The following is a 22,945-nucleotide window of genomic DNA, read 5'->3' as shown; positions in this document are numbered from 1 at the left end:
AACTCATTGAAGTTATGACAATATGGTTGCAACTCTTCATGGTCTAGTTGGCAAGTTGCAAAAACAAGTGGACTCATCATAGATGCGAATAGATTGACTATGTAAGAATCCCACTTATGCCAACAAGGAGAGAGAGGATGCTTAAGGTGAGAGAGAGAGCCATTTGAGGAGAGACAAAAAAGTCTCAAAGAGAGAGAGAACATGATCTCTACCAATGACTGATTACCAAGTCTTTAGGAGTACCACTATTTTTAGAGGTACTTCATAAACTCCCTAAAGTTCTAATACAAAGTTAAGAGTAGTGAAATAAACCAGTCACACGCTATTAAACTTGACTATGTAAACTTGTGCAAGTGAAAGTTACTGAAGAATGACTCTTAATATGCCATAAGAGATGCGATGTATAAGGTTTGATCTCATGCACCCGACAAACCCAAGCCACCAAGCTTTGACCCCATTGACTAAGCAAACAACATACTTGACGTGCATGTGAACGCTCTGCAAGCGATGACCTGTATGGGGTGTGTGCCTAGCAGTATGGGAGAACTTGTCCGCCCCGGGCGAATCTGCAAGGTCGGGACTCGGAATTTGGAAACTTCATATAAAAGAGCAGAAAATATCACGTGGACACGGAAAGCCAATGGGAGGTTGCCAGTAAGGAAAGGCTACGTCACACGTTAGAATGAAGAGGCCTTCGTAAATTCATCGGTTGTCCAACCAGAACCAGTCGAGAAAACGCAGGGATCCTATCGACCGATCTCGCGTAAAGACCAGGGAAGCGAGGCAGACACAGAAGGCCCGTCAGAAAGGAAGGGGGCGAGAGACAGGAGGACGAGGAGCAGCACCAGCAAGAGAGAATGATACCGACAGCGATCTCGCGCGAAGACAGGAGCAGCGGCAGCAGCAGCAGAAGGTAAGAGAGGGAGACACTGAAAGGAGAAGGACAAGCAGCAGAGAGTGAGAGAGAGAAAGACACTGAGAGCCACCACGCACGAAGACAGGAGAAGCCACAGCAGCAGCAGAGGAAGAGCGAGAGCGAGAAGACGTAGACACACACACACACACACACACACACACACACACAGAGAACGATAGAGAGCTCTCAACAATGGTGAAGCTTGGCTCTTATGCCGCTGCCAGTGCTATTGGCGCCGTCGCCGTGGTCTTCCATGCATTCCAGAGCCGGGGCCAGTTCTATCCCGCCATGGTCTACCTGGCCACCTCCAAGATCAGCCTGGTTCTGCTGTCCAACATGGCCCTGGTCCTCATGTGCGCGGTCTGGCAGTTCTTGAAGCTCCTCTTCCTGGGGACCCTGCGCGAAGCCGAGATCGAGCGCTTGAATGAGCAGTCGTGGCGTGAGCTCATGGAAATCCTGTTCGCCATGACCATTTTCAGAGAAGAATTCAACATCCCCTTTGTCGCCATGGTCACTGTTCTCCTTTTCATTAAAGCCTTCCATTGGCTCGCTCAGAAGAGAGTGGAGTATATAGAAACCACACCTGCAGTGTCCCGGCTGTCACACTTCCGCATGATTTCCTTTCTGGGATTGTTCCTCCTCTTGGATTCGGCCTTCCTCTACAATTCTGTCTCGTTCTTGCTGCGTACCAAGCGACCATCGGTGTCCCTGCTTTTTGCATTTGAGTAAGCTAGCAGATCCCTGATTCTGTTGTCTTTCTGCACTGAGAAGAGATGCATGCATGTGAAGATCTAAGTACTGTATTCCATTCAGCACGTAGTAGAGAATTGTGTGTGGCAAGTTGTTGATTGATGTTGAATTACATGGAGTCTCTTAACTGTTTCTTAAGTTGTGAATCACTACGCCTACCGGGCTACAAAATGGCATCTGTTTCCTGCTTCTGGGAGTTGTTATATAAGCATTGCTTTTTTCACGTGGGGCTTTGTTTGGATGTACAAGACCAAACAGTACAGGATTGGCTCATATCATCTAAAATCTTTCATGTTGCAACCTCATATTTTATATATTTATACGCACAGAGAGAGAGAGAGAGAGAGAGAGAGAGAGAGAGAGAGAGAGAGAGAGAGAGAGAGAGAGAGAGAGAGAGAGAGAGAGAGAGAGAGAGAGAGAGAGAGAGAGAGAGAGAGAGAGAATCATTTTACAAAAAAAGAGAGAGAGAGAGAATCATTCTTTAAGCCATAATGTGGAAAGGGGATAATGCAAAGCAAGGATTCAAAAAGCATTAGGAACAATGAGAACAAACATGCAATAATGTGGAAAGGGAATAATTCAAAGCAAGGATTCAAAAAGCATTAGGAACAATGAGAACAAACATGCAAGTGAGAAATATCATGTTATGACATAGCAGGTACCATGTAGGGATAGCTGCAATAAGCATTCAAAGCATTATAGGCACCAAAAGACTGGGCTCTAAGAAGTGCACAATTTTTTTATTTGCACATTGTCCTAAGCATCCAATATCTAATCCATCTCAAGAAGTTGGGAGTACTTCTTTAATGCGGAAGAAAGCATGCCAAAAACTGCGTATTAAATCTTTGGGAAGAAGGTTTGGCATGCAATGAGCTGGAAAGGGCACACTATTGGCCAGGCAACGTCAAAGAGGTTTTCCATCAATTTAATGGCTTATTCATTTATAGAAGATAGTACAACGTTGCTCAATGCATTCATGGGGTGGTAAAAGTGGTGCTATAAAGTGCAAGTGAAAGACATTTGCCATAAAGAAAGTGATTAACAATCATTATATTGTCCACGAGTATTGCCAAATACATTCTCAATACTTGATACTCAATTTAGACATGTGCTCAAATAGGAAGCTTTTGCAAGAGCATGTTTTGCATGTCATAATATCAGCCTCCTCATAATGCAACACCCTAGGTGAACACAACAAATGCTACACTCATTAAGTGGATAAGGTCAATCATAGGTTGTTGAAGTGGTGAACTAGCTAGCTTTCTTACCCAATATTGTTTTGAAGGTAGATGAAAAGGAAAAGAAAGATTGAAGATCAATATACTTTAGCTTAGGATGGATGGAGCAACCTAGAAAGTGTCAGTAGACGTGTCTTTGCGTCTTTTATTTGTATGGTCAACCCTTGCTTGTGAGCCTCGGTTTGAGTCAGGCAAAAGAACATGGGAGCTTTGATACAGTCTTTGCCCTGTCAGCTCATCTCTCCTAGGCATTTTAGTTGGAGATCCTTCTTGCTAATGGCATTGGCTTAGCTTGTGTGCATGTCAAGATAGACAATATCAGTGGGCAGCTTGCTTATTCTTTTTTGGGTAGACATTTGAGCCATGTTGCTTGGGTGGGCATCTTCTTTATGGGTGGATAGACTTTTGTGGCCATATTCAAGCATGGTAGTAGCATTTGATTGGTCTGATCTGCATAAAATGTAGGCCAGCAGTAGGTTGGCTAGCTTCTAGGGGGGTGGCTATTTATTGCCAATCCCCACTCCACAGGGCGTTGCATCTTTTCAGTCTAGCCTCCCTCATCTTCACCATCTTTATCTATTGCATTTGTTTGGCACCCTTGCTAACGTGCTTGAGCTTTGTGAAGAGGTTGGTAGTCGCAGCCTTGTGTACTTTGTGTTCATTTGGGTTTGTTCCTTTGATTCTACTGCACTCATCTTGTCTCCATCTTCTCTTGTTACTTCTTATGCACTCTCACATGGTATCAATCGCCAAATTCGGAGTTAGATGCGACTGAATTGGAGCATCTTTTCCTATTGATTATTGCTATGGTGATATTATCTTGTAGGCCATCACATTGGCTCTATGTTGATACCCTTCATTCTATGTTTTGGGCCTCATTAATGTGTTCAATCTGTGACTTAAGATAGTTGTTACACCTACCTAGGACTAGTGTCACTAGGGTTAGAGTTTCTTATGATGATTAAGTTGTTTTAGGGTTAGGTTTGTCTATAAAAAGATACTCTATGCAACCCTTAGTATAGTAGGTGTGGCACTACTCTTTTTTGTCTTTTGAGCATTGTACTTTCATTCATTCATTAGTATGTTGAATGAAAGTACAAAGCTCTCTTTAGTGAGTATCATTGTCCTTCAATGTGTGAGAGTGCGCAATGGAAGAACGAACGAATATGAATACAAAGACAAAAGAATAGAGAGAGATTGCAAGAAAAGAAAGAAATTTGCATTGAACAAGGAAAGAATGCTGAATATAGGAGGGAGGATTGATCAATCCCTATATGCAGCCCATAGCATAAGTGAGGGCACCAGATCAGGCTGATGATGATTGCAACACCAGAGATGGAGAAAGAGACGGAATTGAAGTGTGCACTTGCCAAGGAAGGAGGAAGATGCATGAATGACTTGCCAATTGAGTGGAGAAGGCTATAAATAGCCAAATATTGCCAAATTTAGCCAACTTGAAATTTGGAGCCAAAATATGGCCGACCAGTTTTTAATCCGCAACTAGCATTTAATGTTGCTAAAATGGCTGAACATCTCAGAAAAAACAGCAATCACACATGTGGTGGGAGATATTGTTGCAGATGCCACGTCGTAGAGGATTGTGCAGTCGGACAGAGGCTGAGCAGTCGGACAGTTTTTTATGTAGTCGGTTGCATTTAATGCAACTGACTTGATGTTGGACATTATTTTTTCCTTGTCTATATATAGCTAGTCTTTTGGCACATTCTCATTCATTCACAGGCACTCTCATTAGTTCGTGGAGATCAGATCGTGATGAGGCCTTGCTGTCCTCGAGGGTGTGCTCGTGTGGTGACATCATCGAGGAGGAGATACGCAGACATACACACTGCTCTTGTGTACAGATTTGCATTCCTTCGTATTCAGCATACTTCCTACAGTAGATCTTCTTGTTCTATTGTCTCTCTCTCTCCTCTCTGTGCTCACTTTCTCAGTCTTGGTCCCACGCTTCCGCATCGATGCACTCTGACATGGTATCAGAGTGGTGGAGATGGACCGATTGAGTGAAGAACCTACCTGAAGAGGAGATTTTAGCGCGATAGAAGGTTGTGTTTCGAGCATTCGAGAGCAAGCGGGAGGGTTGTGTATTGGAACAAGGTTGAAGCAAGCGTGGGCACACGGGAAGGGAGTCCAGTTGGTGAATTTGTTGCTGTTTGCTGCCTCTTGAAGAGGAGAAAGGCCGCATTTACGGCCTTCAATTGCAAATTTTACCTTTCATCGCCTCCTGCGGTTAAAGAAGATTCGGGAATCAGAGACGAGCCCTAGCAGGCTGCGTTTTCACAGTTAGAGGGGGTTTCTTTTGCGTTTGTGCAGGCATTGCAGTTGAAGATGTCTATAGAGACTGATTTGGAGTTCTAGGCGATCATGGACCGGAAGGTGCCTGTCCTACTGACTCTTCCATCAGATTAGAAGCTTGATGGTGTCAATTACCGCATCTAGTGCGTGATGATGTTGGCCATCTTGGAGTCTTATGATTTGGCAGAGCCTGTGATGGAGGAGATTAACTGGCCCTCGGTGAGAGATGAGTCCAAACTCTCTTCAAATGCTTGTGCGGAGTTGACCAAGGCTCAGCCTCACTGGGACAAACTTAATGCGAGGATTCATTCTTTTCTTTTTCTGTCTTGTACTATAGTCGTGATAGCTCACATCGAGCACTTGACGGTGGCTCGAGAGATATGGTTGGAGCTCGACCAGATGTACAATCGGATGACCCTGATGAAGAGGGTTTCTTTGGAGGTGCAGATGCGGACCTTGTCCGTGAATAAGTTTTCTTGGTTTCGGGAACACATCAACAAGCTTCGGTAGTTTCAGATGCAGGTTCAAAATGCGGGGAAAGCCTATTTCCTCCAAAGACATGGTGATCACTTTATTATCCTAGTTGCTGCCACGATTTGGTATCTTTTATTTTGCTCTTATTGCATCAAGGCGGGAGTTGACTCTTTGATGGGAAGAGTTGGTTTCTATGGCCTTGGACCAAGAGGAACGGTTGAAGGGACAGAATGCTTCCAAATCGGAGGCATTGGTTGGTTAAGCCTCTCAGAAGAAGGGGAAGGATCAAAAGAAGGAGGAGGACAACAAATCCAAGGACAAAGAGAAATAATCGACATGCCATATTTGTGGTAAGACCGATCATTGGAAAAAGGATTGCCTGGACAAGGATAAGAAGGACATCAAGAAGAAGGATCCGAAGGATTTTGGAGCTGTGGTTGCACCCTCATCAGCTACTTTTCTACACTTAGCGGTCATTGAGGACCCTACACCGAAGACTTCTGATGCTGCGATGACAACTCCCTAGGCTCGAGAGTGGATTGTGGACAGTGGCGCCTCACGGCACATGACTCCTCCTCCCATTGGTGTTGCCCATTTGCGATCTTTGCGTGGGTAGACAGCTCTTCTGTGTCTATTGCTGCACGGGGTGAGATGCAGCTGATTCCAGATGGACGAGGTGGTACCCACACTTTCGAGGTGTTGCATGTGGCAGGTTTAGGGTATTGTTTGCTTTCAGTCCACAGGATTTGTTCTCTTCGCCCTTTGGTGGAGTTTGACAGTGATGCTGTTCGAGTTCTTGATCCTGGATCGAGGAAGGTTCTCTCTTCAGGGTATGAGGAGAACGGCATTTACAAATTGAAGTCTTCTACAACTCTTACTTCTCTTCTTCTTACCACTCGAGCTATGGCATGCTCGGTTTGGCCACCTGAACTATGAGTATCTTTGGAAGGTGGCGCGAGGATTGCTTGTTTGATGTTTGCCGGACATCGTAGTGAGCTAGCAACCATGTGTCTCTTGCATTTGTGGGAAACAACATAGGGATACTCAAACCAGCCTTCCTTCTTGGAATGGGTGGTGATAACTTGATTTAAGAGTTAATTACAGCAATAAATAAATGCACATAAAATGAAATACACACTTTACCATAATATTCTTGGAGAGTAGACACCTTGTTGGCCCCAAAATTGGTGCCCCTTGCAGTATTTCTTTAGCTTTCATTCAATTGGAAGGAGTACAACTCGAGATTCTTCAATCTCCTCCTGCTAACCAATTGCTCTTGCTGTCATAAATGACCAGCAAGCCTTTTGGGTCATTTGCCCCTTGATTCACCCAGGACTTCTTTTTCAATTTGACCCTTGGTTGGCCAAATGTTGCCCCAAATCAATTCGAGATGGGCTGGCTCCTAAAATCCCTTGATAATCTTCAATTATCAGCTGTTGATTTCAGTCCCTTGAGCCTTCAATCTCTGGCACGGATCCCAAGGCGACTGCTAAACCCTAATTTTTGTTGTATATTAGGGTTTACTGCAGAAATTACAGATCATCCCACCAAAAATGGCTGAGATCTCCTCCGAATGGCTGAGAATGGCTGAGCATAGGCTGAATGAGATGAGAGAATGTTGTAGAGAGAGAAAATTCGAGATTTGTCGCGAAGAACTAATCAAAATCAGTTGCCGCCCTGCTGTACCAGCCCCAAACTGTTGTGCCAACAACAATAGGAGCATTAGAGACTGTGATCTTCAGGAGAAAGTGCATCAGCAGCAATTGCTAGCTTCCCAAGGTCAAGAATGTGCAATCTCCATCACCAAAATGGTCTCCAATGGCTGGGAATTGGTCCCAAAAGCTGGCAGCAACAGTCCAACATCTCTTTCCAACAGCTTCAAAATGAAAAAATGAGATTTCCCTCTCCCTTCAGCCCTATTTAACCTTTCCCACACTTGCATGGGAAGTTTTGCCAAGTGGCAGTTTTCTTAATCCATTTTCAGCAATTTCCAGCCATTTAATTAATTTTCAAAATTAATTAATTCTGAAAATTAAATCAGCCCTTAATCCATGCCAAGAAATTGACCTTGCCCATCCAAAAATTAATTGGCTAGGCCATTTGCAACCCAAAGTGGTCCCATGCATTAATTGACCCTTGGACAAGTATTAATCCATTAATTAATGCCTAGTCCCTAGTGTCACCACTGACACTTAATGGTCAATTAATGGTCCTAGGGGCCGACTGACACCAAAATTCACTTAGAATCTAACAAGTGTAACTTGTTACAACTTTTGCCTTTGACACCCATATTTTTCACAGGGTCCTTCGGCCTTCAACTGTGAAAAAGTAGCTTGCACCTCATATGTGCAGCACATGTGCATCTTTTAATTACACATTTGATTAATCCTTTAATCAAAGGTCAATTAAACATAAGCAAAGCATCAAATTTTCATGTCCTCGTGAGACAGATCACCCCCTTGAAATCCTTGCAATCGTCCTCGATTGCACTGTAATGTGTCAAAGTAAACAATACTGCACTGGAATTTCCACAAGGCATCATAGTCAACACAACATTGCCCACTGCTGGCTAACTATCTCATATGCTCACCATTTGCTGAAAATTTCCACCCAGCATAAACATAGCATAAAGCTCAACAATAGTCTAGAACTGTTGCTAGAAACTCATGGGATGCATCCCAAACTCTTGTTTCTCAACAGTGCTGATTACACAACCATAGTAAAGCATAAACCGAGCCGAAACCATGGCTGAATTGTCAATGGCATTCAGTACACATGCTGCTGTCCATAGAACCAGCTGAATACCATTGAAACTAATGATCATACACTGAAAACCAGCACTCGATAATCAGTCTCTCATGATCATAACTTGATGCAAATGTACAGTTTCAGAGCTGCAATGGAAACCATACCCATTTGCATACATACCACAGTGACTAGTTGTTAGATTACAGAGACCGATTTCTTGAAACTGATGGAAGCACGAGTGAGTTTTTCCTCCCAGCCACGCCTAGATAAGTGCTGGCCCTCAACCTGATCCCTTTGCCAGCCGTCAACTTCCTGGAGTCCTACTATTCTTGGACTCCCTTACTCTCTAGGCTCCCCTTAACCCCGTTCGAGCGCCCAAGAGCCCGGACGGTCATTCTCGTGCATGTTCCCTTAAATTTACCTTAATGTAACATTAAATATCCCTTTTAATGTCACATTCCACACTTATGACCTTAATGTGACATTAAATATTACTTTTAATGTCACATTAATGTCACATTTCCTTCCCCTTAAGAATCGGTTTCGTCCTCGAAAACGATATTTGGAAGGTCTAATTGTAAATCGGGAAACCTTTTCTTTAAAGTACTTACTCGCTCCCATGTTGAGCTTTCTTCTGAACAATCTTTCCACTTAACCAAGCATTCTTGATAAATAGTATTCCTCGTTCGTCTATTACGAACATTTAATATTTTTTCTGGTTCATGTGGATTAGATTGGTCATAGAATAACTCCTCAATATCATCATTTAAGATTAAATTATCCAAATCACCCAGCTTCTTCCTTAATTTGCTTACATGAAAAACTGGATGTATTTTACTACCAGCAGGTAGTTGGAGCTTGTAAGCCAATTCTCCCACCCTTTTAAGTATTATGAAAGGACCACAATACCTTGGTGAAAGCTTTGGACAATGTCCCTTTTTCATAGTTTTAGTTTGTTCAGGCACCTTAAGATAGACCAATTCTCCTTCTTCAAAGGAGATGTCTCTTCGGTGAGGATCTGCATATGCTCTAGCTCGATTTTGAGCTTTTTTAATATTTTCTTGAGCAAATTTTAACATACTATTCATATCCTCAAAAAAATCTTTGGCTGCCTGAACCTTTTCCTTATGCAGTCCTGCTGCAAAAGGAGCTCTGGGCTAAAACCCATACATCAACATAAATAGACTATATCCAGTGGAAGAGTGTTTGGCACTGTTATATGCAAACTCTGCTATCGGTAAATGCTCTTTCCAATTAGTTTGCCTTTTGCTTACATATGCCCTAAGCATATCTTCAAGAATTTGGTTAACCCTTTCAGTTTGCCCATCAGTTTGCGGGTGATCCGCCGTACTCATGCTAAGTTTAGTATCCAATTTCCTAAATACCGCACGCCAAAAATGGCTATCAAATTTTCTATCCCGATCAGAAACTATATTTGCCGGAAGGCCATACAATCGGTATATGTTCTCTACGAACAATCTAGCCAATTCTGGTGTTTTAACATCAGTTGAAGTTGGAATAAACCTAGCCATTTTGGTTAACCTATCCACAATCACCCACACAGAGTCGTGCCCCCTCTGTGTTCTAGGTAGAGCAACAATAAAGTCCATGGAGATACTCTCCCATTTTCCCGAAGGAATTTCTAATGGATGGAGAAGTCCTCCTATTTTTAATTTTTCAGCTTTATTAACCTGGCATTTATTACATTTGACCACATAGTCAAGGACGTCCTTATTCATTCCAGGCCAATAGAACTGCCTTTTAATAAGACTATAAGTCTTATTAACTCCTGGATGTCCCGCACTAGGGGTATCATGACACTCAAAGAGTATCTGGCGCCTTATTTCTATATCTTTCGGGACACATACCCTACCCTTGTAGAGTAAATAACCATTATCAATGGTAAAATTCTTCCACTTGAATCCAGTTTGAGCAACCCCTGATGCTCCATTTCCTAGTTGAACATCCTCAGATATTCCTTCCTCAGTAGAAGCACTTTCATTTGGATCTCCATTTTTTATTGCTTCCCATATGTTGGAATATGCCGGATCAACCTGGCATTTCCCTTTTAAAGATTCAAGCAAGTTGGAAGTGAACTGAGTAAAACTCAATTCATTAATGATGGGCATTCTGCTGAGTGCATCAGCTACTATATTATACTTTCCTTTTCTATATCTTATCTCATAGTCGAACTCTTGGAGGAGTTCGGCCCATCTGGCTTTACGCCCGTGTAAATCTGGTTGATCATTAAGCCAGTTAATGCTTTCATGATCCGATAAAATCAAAAGTTTGGCACCATACAAATAGTGCCTCCATTTCTTCATTGCATGTACTATTGCATACAGCTCCCTCTCATAAACAGAATAATTTTGTTTTGCACGATCTAATTTCTTGCTTTCAAAAGCAACTGGTCGACCTTCTTGTAATAAGACCGCGCCTATTGCCTTATCACTGGCATCAGCTTCAACCACAAATGGTTTATTGGGATCCACTATTAATAATACTGGAGCTGTAGCAATAGCTACCTTAAGTTTTTGAAAACTTTCATTTTGGTCTGTTTCCCAATTAAAACTTTTCCCTTTCCCTTTAAGTTGGTCTGTCATTGGAACAGCTATTTTGGCATAATCTCGAATGAATCTACGATAAAATCCAGATAAACCTAGGAAGATCTGCAGCTCTTCCAGGTTCCGTGGAGATGGCCATTCAATAATTGCCCTTACTTTTTCTGGATCCATGTTGATTCCCTCTTTCGAGATTATATGCCCTAGATATTTGACCTCTTGTGCAAAGAATTCACATTTAGTTTTCTTCGCATAAAGGGAATGTGTTCTTAACAGTTGGAATACTAATAGTAAGTGTTCCAAATGTTCTTCTCTTGATTTACTAAAGATCAAGATATCATTCAAAAAGACTACTACAAAATGTCCTAGATAGGGCCGTAAAACACTATTCATCAGCTTCATAAAGGTAGCTGGTGCATTAGTGAGGCCAAAAGGCATCACCAAAAAATCATAATGCCCGTATCTAGTACGAAATGCCGTTTTGGAAATATCTTGTGCCTTAATTCTTATTTGGTGATAACCTGATCTTAAGTCTATCTTTGTGAAGAATTTTGCCCCTTGCAATTGATCAAAAAGATCTTCCATTCTGGGCATAGGAAATTTATTCTTCACCGTTATTTTATTAAGTGCTCTATAGTCAACACAAAGTCGCATAGAACCATCTTTTTTCTTTACCAATAAAATTGGTGAAGCCCAAGGTGAATTACTGGGTTGAATAAACCCTTTATCCAGGTAATCCTTAATTTGTCTCTCAACTTCTTGATGCTGTGTTTCACTTAACCTATACGGTGGTTTTGAAATTGGGTGTGTATCCTTATTTATATCAATTGGGTGATTTATTTCACCCCTATCAGGTGGAAGGCCACTAGGTAAATCAGAAGGGAACACATCTTTAAAATCATCTAACAAACTGTTCAATTCATTATTTACATTCAATTTGCAAACATAAGAAAATTGTTGCTTTATATTACAGAAAGTAAAAGTACTCTGTACAGGAAGAGACCATAGCATATATACCTCACAAACTTCCTTCTTTATCAGCTTCTGAACTTCAGTAGAACACAGCAAAGGATTATTAGATACTTCATGTTCACCTTGAATGACAAAAGTCTTACCATCCCTTTCAAATTCCAGTGTATTATGGTGATAGCTACATTTTAAGGATGGTTCCAATCCCCATAGCCACTCCCTCCCTAGAGCAATATCAGCTCTTTTCATGTTCATTATTTGGAAATCAAGCTTATCTTTATATCCTTGAATCTCGATTTCCAAATTGGATACCATTGTATCCCATATTTTATTGTCTTGGCCTTGCATCATACGAACAACATATTGATGCTCACTGTTTTGTTGGGGAAGTTTCAATTTTTTGACAAGTGCATAATTTATAAAATTATGTGTGGCAGAGTCATCAATCATGACTCTAACCCGTTTTCCGGCTATCAATCCATGTACTCTAAGTAAATCATGTGGCCCAAAAGTAGGCTGCCACAAAGAAGTTGACATACAACACTTATGTTGTACATCCATATGCAAGACCTTTAAAGATTTATACTTTTCATGGCCCTTTAATTCTAAGGTCTGCACTACATGGATTTGTTTTTCTTTTCCCTTGCCCTTGTCCTTTCCTTTGTCTTCCCCCTTTTTCTTTTGAGGGCAGTTCCAAGCAGCATGGTTAGGGGATAGGCAATTAAAACACAATTTTTCTTTTTTGGCCTTATCAAAGTCATCAAGACTTAACTTTGGCCTCATATATGGTTTCTTTTCAAAAGGTTGTTTTTTACCCTTGAAAAATGGCATTTTTCTTTTAAATTTGCCCACAAATTTTGAGGTTTCTAATTCCTTAGACTTGGGCTCCATATCAGTGAGACTGGTGAGTGTACCTGGACGCGTACTATCTTCATAAATTAATGCAAATTTAATTGCCTCTTCAAGCGTCTTAGGTAAACTCCGTTTTACTTCCTTTTTACAGGCTTTATCCAGTCCCCTAATGAATCCTCTTGTTTTTTGGAATTCATCAATTCCTTCCAGTTTGAGGATTATCTCACGATATTCCTCCAGATATGTCAGTAGGGGCCGTCCCTTTTGTCTGACATAATCCCAATCTTCCCAATTTCTTTCCATTTCATTTTCAGGAAGAAATTCTTTTAAAAAGACAGATTCAAATTGAGCCCAAGTTTCAGGTATTTTATTCGCCTCCTTTAAAGTTCGCCACCACTTATATGCTTTGGGTCCCAAAGTTAAACTGGCCTCCAGTGCTTGGAGATGTGGTGGGGTATTTTTTAATTTATGTAAATCTTCCCATTTTTGGAGGAAATTAAAGATTGTATCTTTATTCCTATCTTTTTCCTCCCCGTAAAATTGAGGTGGTTTCATATCCTTTAAAACCAGATTATCCCTCAATTTATGATAGGTTTGGGGTTCTTTAGAATCTCGAATGGTCGCATCTAAATCTTTCGATGAAGATGGGACATCTGAGATTTCTATCTTATTTTTATCTTTTTCCAACAATAAAGTTAACTGAGATTTTATTTCAGTAAGTGTTTGAGTTAAAAATTCCATTTGAACCCCCTGAGTTTGCACACGAGCAGAAAGATCATCAAATTGCTCTCTCGTGGCAAAAAATTCTTCCCATTGTTCTTCTTGTATGTCTGGTTCATGGGGATCTACCATAGGTTGATCCCCGGAACTAGAACTTTCCATTACCCTTTCTTTCCCTTTTTCTGCCATTAATACACTGGAATTGGAAAGCAAAAATAAGAAATTTGCATACAAGATAAAATACTTCCCTGATTTTTAATGGCAGGCTGTAGCTTCAGTCGTGTATAATATTTTTCTGTCTGTCTCACAGCAATTGTCTCACGGCTGATGCCTCATGACTGATGCAGCTGGCCCACGATCAACTTTCAATGATCCACGATCAGCTTTACCTCACGACTGATGCAGCTGACCCACGATTAACTTTCGGTGGTCCACAATCAGCTTTCGATGGTCCACGATCCAGGAAGAAAAAAAACGTAAAACAGAACGGCTGCCCCTTTCGATATGGTCCGTGACTAGAATGACACGTCACATTAACTTTAGTGACGTGTCACGTCACTTTTAACTAGTGACTTACGGGTCGTTACAGATCCGTCGATCATCATCGACGTCTCGAATGACCAACGACTCCAGTGATTATTTTCGTGACGAGTCACGTCACGTCTTCACGGCTCCTGGTTCCGGCTGCTCACGCGATATGATATATCACTTCTTCCTTCCGCTTCCGTCCGTTTTATTCTTCTCGGCCCGTCTCCTGATGCTCACGCGGTATTACAAAAACTGACGACCTGACGGATTTCTGTTCGATTAATGATCAGAAACATAGGCTCTGATACCAATGTTAGATTACGGAGACCGATTTCTTGAAACTGATGGAAGCACGAGTGAGTTTTTCCTCCCAGCCATGCCTAGATAAGTGCTGGCCCTCAACCTGATCCCTTTGCCAGCCGTCAACTTCCTGGAGTCCTACTATTCCTGGACTCCCTTACTCTCTAGGCTCCCCTTAACCCTGTTCGGGCGCCCAAGAGCCCGGACGGTCATTCTCGCGCATGTTCCCTTAAATTTACCTTAATGTAACATTAAATATCCCTTTTAATGTCACATTCCACACTTATGACCTTAATGTGACATTAAATATCACTTTTAATGTCACATTAATGTCACACTAGTACACTGAATAGTGACCTCATGGTAGACATACTGTCAGCACAGTACTTTGGATGCATGCTGAATACATCCAAGATCCACTATACACGAGAGCAGTCCATTCGTGGAGGAGGAGTGGAAGTGCTACCTCTCCCTTGAGTATCAGGTGGTACTTTGGACCCTTGCCCTGTTGAACCTGAAAGAGCCCGATCCAAAGTCGGCTCTAACTGAAAGGCATCAAGGTAAAGCTGCAACAACTGAGGATGGTTAGCCAAGTCATCCTCTTCCATCCATTTATCATCAGAAACTTCACCCAATAGCTTATGGAAGCTTTACCTTTGACCTTTTCTCTTTATGTGCCAAAATCTGCTCAGATACCAATATCTCATTCAGCTCCTCTACATTGGATTGAATGTCAGCAGATACATCCTTAGGCACATCAACATAAAAAGGCCTCAACAAGCTCACATGAAAGGCATAGTGTATCCGCTAGTGTAGAGGCAATTTCCATGATAGCTAGCATTAAACGGAGCATTTGCATGACCAGCACTTATTCCTTGAGCCCCAAAAGCACAACGGGGTACCGATGCTTGCCCATATGTGTGATTTTGCACAACAGGCATCATACCGATGCCGCCATACATGGGATTATGCATTCCATGAGCCATGCCCGAGTACATTGGGTTATGCAAGCCATGCATTGGTTGCTGAAAATTATGGGGAGGTGTGCCATACATTCCCACATTCGGTTGCTCACCCACCATAGCATGAAAAATTGTGCTACCACCAAAGTAAGCTGGCTGCCCCAAATTCTCATGCAAACCTTGCTGTCCAAAAACCATAGGATTAGCATTTACATCATGAACTTGGATATGCATTTCTTGCCCAACTGGCACCAACTGCTTTTGACCATGAGCATCTTTAGGAGCATCTTGAGAAGGCTTTGGCTTGTTCTTTGGTGCATCTGACTGTCCCAAAGTTCTAGAAGAGGATTTTCTCTTCTTGCCCTTGCTGTCCTTCTTCGGAGCATTCAAAAATCGGGTGAACCGAGGATCTTTTGCCAATTCAGCAAAGAGATTTGTTTCTGTCCTCATTCGATTCTTGAACTGGTCATCAAATTTCTCTTCACCTTGCTGGTCATCTACCTCATGACGGCTTGAAGGCCCTGCATCTTGCCCGACAGCAACATTTTCAGCTTGTTGTCCATCATGAGAGCCTTGTCCAAGATTAGGCATTGCATTTCCTTCATTCACATGTGACTGTACATCATGAGAGGCATCATTACTACTTGATTACATCCCACTGTACGAAGACATCTTGCTGTAATTTCTCAGCTGAGCACAAAGATCAACACTAGCACAAAGCTTTGGCTTGCAATTAGGTGCCTCGGGCTCACCAAGTCAAGAGATTTGATGTATCCCGGCAACGGAACTTTGAAACCAGCCTTCCTTCTTGGAATGGGTGGTGATAACCTGATTTAAGAGTTAATTACAGCAATAAATAAATGCACATAAAATGAAATACACACTTTACCATAACATTCTTGGACAGTAGACACCGTGTTGGCCCCAAAATTGGCGCCCCTTGCGGTATTTCTTTAGCTTTCATTCAATTGGAAGGAGTACAACTCGAGATTCTTCAATCTCCTCCTGCTAACCAATTGCTCTTGTTGTTGTAAATGACCAGCAAGCCTTTTGGGTCATTTGCCCCTTGATTCACCCAGGACTTCTTCTCCAATTTGACCCTTGGTTGGCCAAATGTTGCCCCAAATCAATTCGGGATGGGCTGGCTCCTAAAATCCCTTGATAATCTTCAATTATCAGCTGTTGATTTCAGTCCCTTGAGCCTTCAATCTCTGGCACGGATCCCAATGCGATTGCTAAACCCTAATTTTTGTTGTAAATTAGGGTTTACTGCAGAAATTACAGATCAGCCCACCAAAAATGGCTGATATCTCCTCCGAATGGCTGAGAATGGCTAAGCATAGGCTGAAGGAGATGAGAGAATGCTGTAGAGAGAGAAAATTCTGAGATTTGTCACGAAGAACTGATCAAAATCAGTTGCTGCCCTGCTGTACCAGCCCCAAACTATTGCGCCAACAACAATAGGAGCATCGTGTGATCTTCAGGAGAAAGTGCATCAGCAGCAATTGCTAGCTTCCCAAGGTCAAGAATGTGCAATCTCCATCACCAAAATGGTCTCCAATGGCTGGGAATTGGCCCCAAAAGCTGGCAGCAACAGTCCAACATCTCTTTCCAACAGCTCCTCTCCCTTCAGCCCTATTTAACCTTTCCCCCACTTGCATGGGAAGTTTTGCCAAGTGGCAGCTTTCTTAATCCATTTTCAGCAATTTCCAGCCATTTAATTAATTTTCAGAATTAATTAATTCTGAAAATTAATTCAGCCCTTAATCCATGCCCAAAAATTGACCTTACCCATCCAAAAATTAATTGGCTAGGCCATTTGCAACCCAAAGTGGTCCCATGTATTAATTGACCCTTGGACAAGCATTAATCCATTAATTAATGCCTAGTCCCTAGTATTACCACTGACACTTAATGGCCAATTAATGGTCCTAAGGGCAAACTGACACCAAAATTCACCTAGAATCTAACAAGTGTAACTTGTTCACAACTTTTGCCTTTGACACCCATATTTTTCACAGGGTCCTTTCGCCTTCAACTGTGAAAAAGTAGCTTACATCTCACATGTGTAACACATGTGCATCTTTTAATTGCACATTTGATTAATCCTTTAATCAAATGTCAATTAAACATAAGCAAAGCATCAAATTTTCACGTCCTCATGATAGATGCGATTCCCAATAAAGCTTCAAGGCGGTCTACTTCACCTATGGAGCTTGTATCTATAGATCTTTGTGGCCCGATGAGGAATGAGTTCCTGAATCGGAGCTTGTACTTCATGTTGATTGTAGATGACTATAGTAGGATGACATGGGCCTACTTCTTGACGTTGAAGTCGAAGGCTTTCTTCCACTCCAAGGATTGGCTTCTCTTCAAGGAGAAGTGATGTGGCCGGCGTTTGAAGACCTTGCGACCAAACAAGGGTGGTGAATTTGTTTCTAATGAGTTTGCTCATTTTTGTGCAGATAAGGGCATTCACCAGGAGTTTGCTAATACCAACACTCCTCAAGAGGGTGGCATTTTGGAGTGGAACAACTGAAGTGTAATCGAGATGGCGCGCACCATGATGGAGCACCGGCAAACACCTTAGTTTCTGTGGGCAGTGGCTACGGTAGTCCACATCCTAAATCGATCTCCCACTTCGGCCGTTGATAGGATGACGCCTTTTGAGGCTTACTTTGGGGCTAAGCCTGATGTGTCTTATTTCCAGGTCTTTGGGTGTGACGCCTATGTGCACATCCCGAAGACACAACGTGACAAGTTTGAGGCAGCTCCCCAAAGACAAGTATTTGTTGGCTACAGCTCCCAGTCCCAAGGTTATCACTTGTTTGATCCCGTCAAGCGGGATGGCTACACGAGTCGTGATGTTCGGTTCGTGGAAGTTCTTGCCACAGAAGGGGGTGAGGAGCACCCCGTACTTGGAGATCCAAGGGAGAGTTGGGCTCTCGAGACAATTCCTTTGGAGCTGGAGCCTCTTGATGAAGATTCTGCCTCAGATATAGAGTATTCTCTTCCATCGGCCACCCCAATGGAGCTATCGTCGGTGGATGTACTTGAGTCTTTAGCAGATGGATAGCGACGAGGAGAGATTCAACCTCCTCCTCGTTTGGCCCATGACACACTCCGCGATTCAAGGATTGAGGGGCTCCTTGAGGAGTGGGAATCGTAGGATGGATCATGGAGGTCACGGAGGCATCAGACACATTCTACGGAGCTTGTTTGCTCTCACTATGGTTTGATGACCCGTGTTATGCAGGATCAAGAGCCCACTTCCGTGAAGGAGGCTTTGTAGTCTGACCCTTGGCGGAAAGCTATGGAAGCCAAGCTGGAGGCTATTGAGAGGAATGACACTTGGTACCTTGTGCCTTGTCCCTCTCACAAGAAGGTGATTGGCGTCAAGTGGGTCTTCAAGACCAAGTACCTTAGTGATAGTTCTTTGGACAAGCACAAGGTCCGACTTGTTGCTAAAGGTATTGCTCGATGCTTTTCACTACCGTCGGTTGGATTCTTGATTTGGCTACTCAACACTCGTGTTGATCTTTGTTTTGTTGTAGGTCTTTTGGCGGGGTTCATGAGTGAACCCGAACAGGTGCATTGGTAGGCTGCCTTGAGGATTCTTCGGTATTTGAGGGGGACCTCTGACTTAGGGATTTCTTATCCAGCAGGTACAGATGCTTTAGATCTTGTTCTTGAAGGTTGGAGCGACTCGGATTGGGCTGGCGATGTGGATCACCGGTGGTCTACTACAAGCTATTGTTTTACCTTGGGTTCAAGTGTTATCTCATGGAGTAGCAAGAAGCAGCCATTGTAGCCCTTTCTTCTATTGAGGTGGGGTATCGGGCCACGTCTTCCTCCACATGTGTGGTTGTGTGGCTTCGGAGATTGTTGGAGGAGCTTGGCTGCTCCCAGACTCGTCCTACTCTTTTGCAGTGTGACAATGAGAGTTGCATTGCCTTGGTACGGAATCCTGTATTCCATGCCCAGACGAAGCACATTGAGATTAAGTACCACTTTATTAGGGAGAAGCTTTTGGATGGGACCATTGATGTGCAAGACGGAGGATAGTCTTGCAGATTTGTTTATGAGGGCGCTTTCCCAAGCTCTTCTTCGGAGACATGCTAGATCCCTCAGTCTTATGCCTCATCTAGGATCTGAGAGGGTGTGTTAGAGATCATCCCTTGGACATAGGCATTTTCCTCTTTCAGGCAGTGTGCAGAGCAGTTTATGGTCAGTTTGTGTGCCACGTCAGCAGCAAGGTGCCACATCATCATTTCTGCCAAATCAGCAGTCACACATATGGTGGGAGATGTTGCAAATGCAATGTGGTAGAGGACTGTGCAGTCGGATAGTTTTTTATGCAGTCGGCTGCATTTAATGCAGTCGATGCTGAACATTATTTTTTCCTTGGCTATATATAGCCAGTCTTTTGGCACATTCTCATTCATTTACAGGCACTCTCAGCAGTTCGTGGAGATCATATCGTAATCAGGCCTTGCTGTCCTCGAGGTGTGCTCATGTGGTGGCATCATCAAGGAGGAGATACGCAGACATACACACTGCTCCTGTGTATAGATCTGCATTCCTTTGTATTCAGCATACTTCCTACAGCAGATCTTCTTGTTCTACTGTCTCTTTCTCTCTCTCTCTCTTCCCTTTGTGTTCACTCTCTCTCTCAGTCTTGGTCCCATGCTTCCGCATCGCTGTATGACAGGGGGATGGGAAGGAACCTATGGAATAGGTGGTGCATATGTAGGAATGGGCTTAGCAAGAGTGATTGTCGCAGAGGACCACGCATAAGAGAAGGAAAATGGAGCTCGTAAAGCCCGCTTTCTTGCAAGCCTGTCACGATAATAGCCCCTATAGAAGAATCCTCAATAAATGGCTTGCTCGGCCCAAGCCTAGTAAGGCCATAAATTGAGAGGAGTGGAAAGCCCAAGTTTGAAACATAAAGGGCTTGTGAAAGGGAGCTCGAAGCGTGGTTGGGAAACAAAGGCAAAGTGTCAACACCACTAATAGGCACCGGTACAATGTCACCAACAGTGATTTAACCCTTAGAAGAGCATAGATCCTACAACAAATCACCTTGTGGAGTCATATGACCAGAAGCTTCACTATCAACTAGCTAAGGCCTCTCTGAAGACTAGGCAACCTCTGAAGAAGGCTCCCCCAATCCAACAATACGAAGGAACACATACTTATGGCTAACCGTTGGAATAGAGGTAGAAGGCTCGGATGTTTTAGGTCCATCCTTTGTTCTCAGATAAAGGTAAGGGTACTTCTTCCAACATTTCTCCTCTAGATGTGTCCCCTTCCCACACTACGGGCATTTAGGCTTCTTGGAATGGGAGTCAGAGCCTGAAGAACTCTCCTATTGTTTAGCCTTTGACTTTTCTTTCTTCTTCTCCCCCCATCACGAACCTGCAACAAAAGCTTTGGTGGAGGTGGATCCACTGGCAACCTCTTTGGCGTACTCGTTATGCTTCAAAACAAGTGGGTCAAGCTCCTCCTATAAAAGCTTATTATGGGTCCTCGATGTAAGAAGGTTGGTGTAGAAGACATCAAACTGGGTAGACGGCAGCTGAGTCAAGAAAATCATAGCCATATCCTTTGAAGAGAACATCCTACCAAGAGACGCAAGCTCATCCCTCATATCCTCCAACTTGCTAATATGATCCTTCATGGAAGAGGAATCATCAACAAGTTGTTAGCCAGTCATTTCCTGGACAGTCAGTGCCATATCATCACAATACGGCAGAGGAGATGCCATGTCATCAGTGCCACATCAGCAGTGCAGTCGGATTGCACAGTCGGCCATTTTTTTGCTGTCAGCTGCATTTAATGCAGCCAACTTGATGCTGTTATTTATTATTTCTTGGCTATTTATAGCCGGTTCTTGTGGCACACTTGATTATCATTTTTCAGTGATTTCAGATTGTGATCTTGAAGATCTGTTGGCTGAGACAAACTGTGCTCGGGCTGACGGAGATCAAGGTCATCAAGTCGGAGACATACACATATATTTCCTCTGCCCCCTTGTGTATTTCTGTACTCTTATACAACATACTACACCGCAGATTTTCTGCATTTACATCTCCTTTTCTCTCTCTCTCTCTTCTCTCTGTGTTCACTCTCTCTCAGTCTTTGTCCTACGCTTCCGCATCGCTGCACTCCGACATGGTATCAGAGTGGTGAAGATGGACCGACTGAGGGCTGAATCTATTTGAAGAGGAAATTTCAGCGCGACACAAGGCTGTGTTTCCAGGTTTTGAGGGTGAGCGGGAGGGCTGCGCATTGGATGAAGGCTGAAGCGAGCGTGGGTATGCAGGAAAGGAGTCTAATCGGGGAATTTGCTGCAGGTTATTGCTGTTCGAAGAGGAGGAAGGCTGCGTTTGAGGCCTTCCATTGCAGATTCTACCTTTTCATTGCCTCCGACAGGTGAAGAAGGCTTGGGCAGCGGAGGAATCAGTCCTAGAAGGCTGCGTTTTCACAGTCAAAAGAGGTTGCTTTTGCGTTGTGTAGGTATTGCAGGTTAATATGTCTATAGAGACTGATTTGGAGTTTCAGGCGATCATGGAAAGGAAGATGCCCGTTCTACTGACTCTTCCAACGGATCAAAAGCTTGATGGTGACAATTAATGCATTTGGTAGGTGATGATGTTGGCCATTTTAGAGTCTTATGATTTGGCGGAACTGGTGATGGAGGAGATTAACAGGCCCTCGGTGAGGGATGAGTCCAAACTCTCTTCCAATGCTCGTGCGGAGTTGACTAAGGCCTAGTCTCATTGGGACAAATTGAATGCTAGGATTGGATCTTTTGTGTTTCCGTCTTGTACCACAGTTGTGATAGCTCACATCAAGCACTTGATGGTGGCTCCTGAGATATGACTGAAGCTCGACCAAATGTGCAACTGGATGACCCTGATGAAGAGGGTTTCTTTGGAGGTGCAGATGCGGACTTTGTCCGTGAACAAGTCTTCTTCGCTTCGAGAATACATCAACAAGCTTCGGCAGCTTCAGATGCAGGTTCAAAATGCGGGGAAGCCTATTTTCTACGAAGATATGGCAATCACTTTACTATCCCAGTTGCCGCCACGATTCGGTACTTTTTATTCCACTCTTATTGCTTCAGGGCAAGAGTCGACTCTTCGTTGGAAAGAGTTGGTTCCTATGGTCTTGGACCAGGAGGAACAATTGAAGGGACATAATGCTTTCAAATCAGAGGCATTGGTTGGTCAAGCCTCTTAGAAGAAGGGGAAGGACCAAAAGGAGGAGGACAACAAATCCAAGAAGGACAAGGAGAAGGAATCAACTTGCCATATTTGTGGAAAGACCAGTCACTGGAAGAAGAATTGCCCCGACAAAGACAATAAGGATACCAAGAAGGACACGAAGGATTCTGGAGCGGTGGCTGTACCCTTAATAGCTGCTTTTCTACACTTAGCAGTCATTGAGGACTCTACACCGACAACTTCTGATGCTGCGATGACAGCTCCCAGGCTCGCGAGTGGATTGTGGACAGTGGTGCCTATTTGCGACCTTCGCGTGGGTAGATTCTCATTGGAGACAGCTCTCTTCTGTGTCTATTGTTGCACGGGGTGAGATGCAACTAATTCC

At 43.2% G+C, this 22,945-nt stretch overlaps 1 protein-coding gene across 3 annotated transcripts in view; it reads left to right on the top strand.

The window, feature by feature from the left end:
• The first annotated feature begins 698 nt into the window (after window positions 1–698).
• Window positions 699–22,945, top strand: part of LOC148018608 (ERAD-associated E3 ubiquitin-protein ligase HRD1B-like) — a 37,937-nt gene continuing 15,690 nt past the window's right edge. For 2 of the 3 annotated variants that reach the window (XM_087661638.1, XM_087661636.1), the window contains exon 1: window positions 700–1,641. In XM_087661638.1, coding sequence (XP_087517764.1) covers window positions 1,109–1,641 — 533 coding nt within the window. In that variant the 5' untranslated portion in view covers window positions 700–1,108. Of the gene's footprint in view, window positions 1,642–22,945 lie in introns of all 3 variants that reach the window. The other variant, XM_087661637.1, reaches the window with a different exon arrangement.

Source organism: Lygodium microphyllum, chromosome 21, assembly GCF_053477565.2.
Source record: "Lygodium microphyllum isolate KBCC chromosome 21, Lygodium_microphyllum_v1.1.10, whole genome shotgun sequence".
Classification (NCBI taxonomy): domain Eukaryota; kingdom Viridiplantae; phylum Streptophyta; class Polypodiopsida; order Schizaeales; family Lygodiaceae; genus Lygodium; species Lygodium microphyllum.
This window is presented reverse-complemented; position numbering and strand designations above follow the sequence as displayed.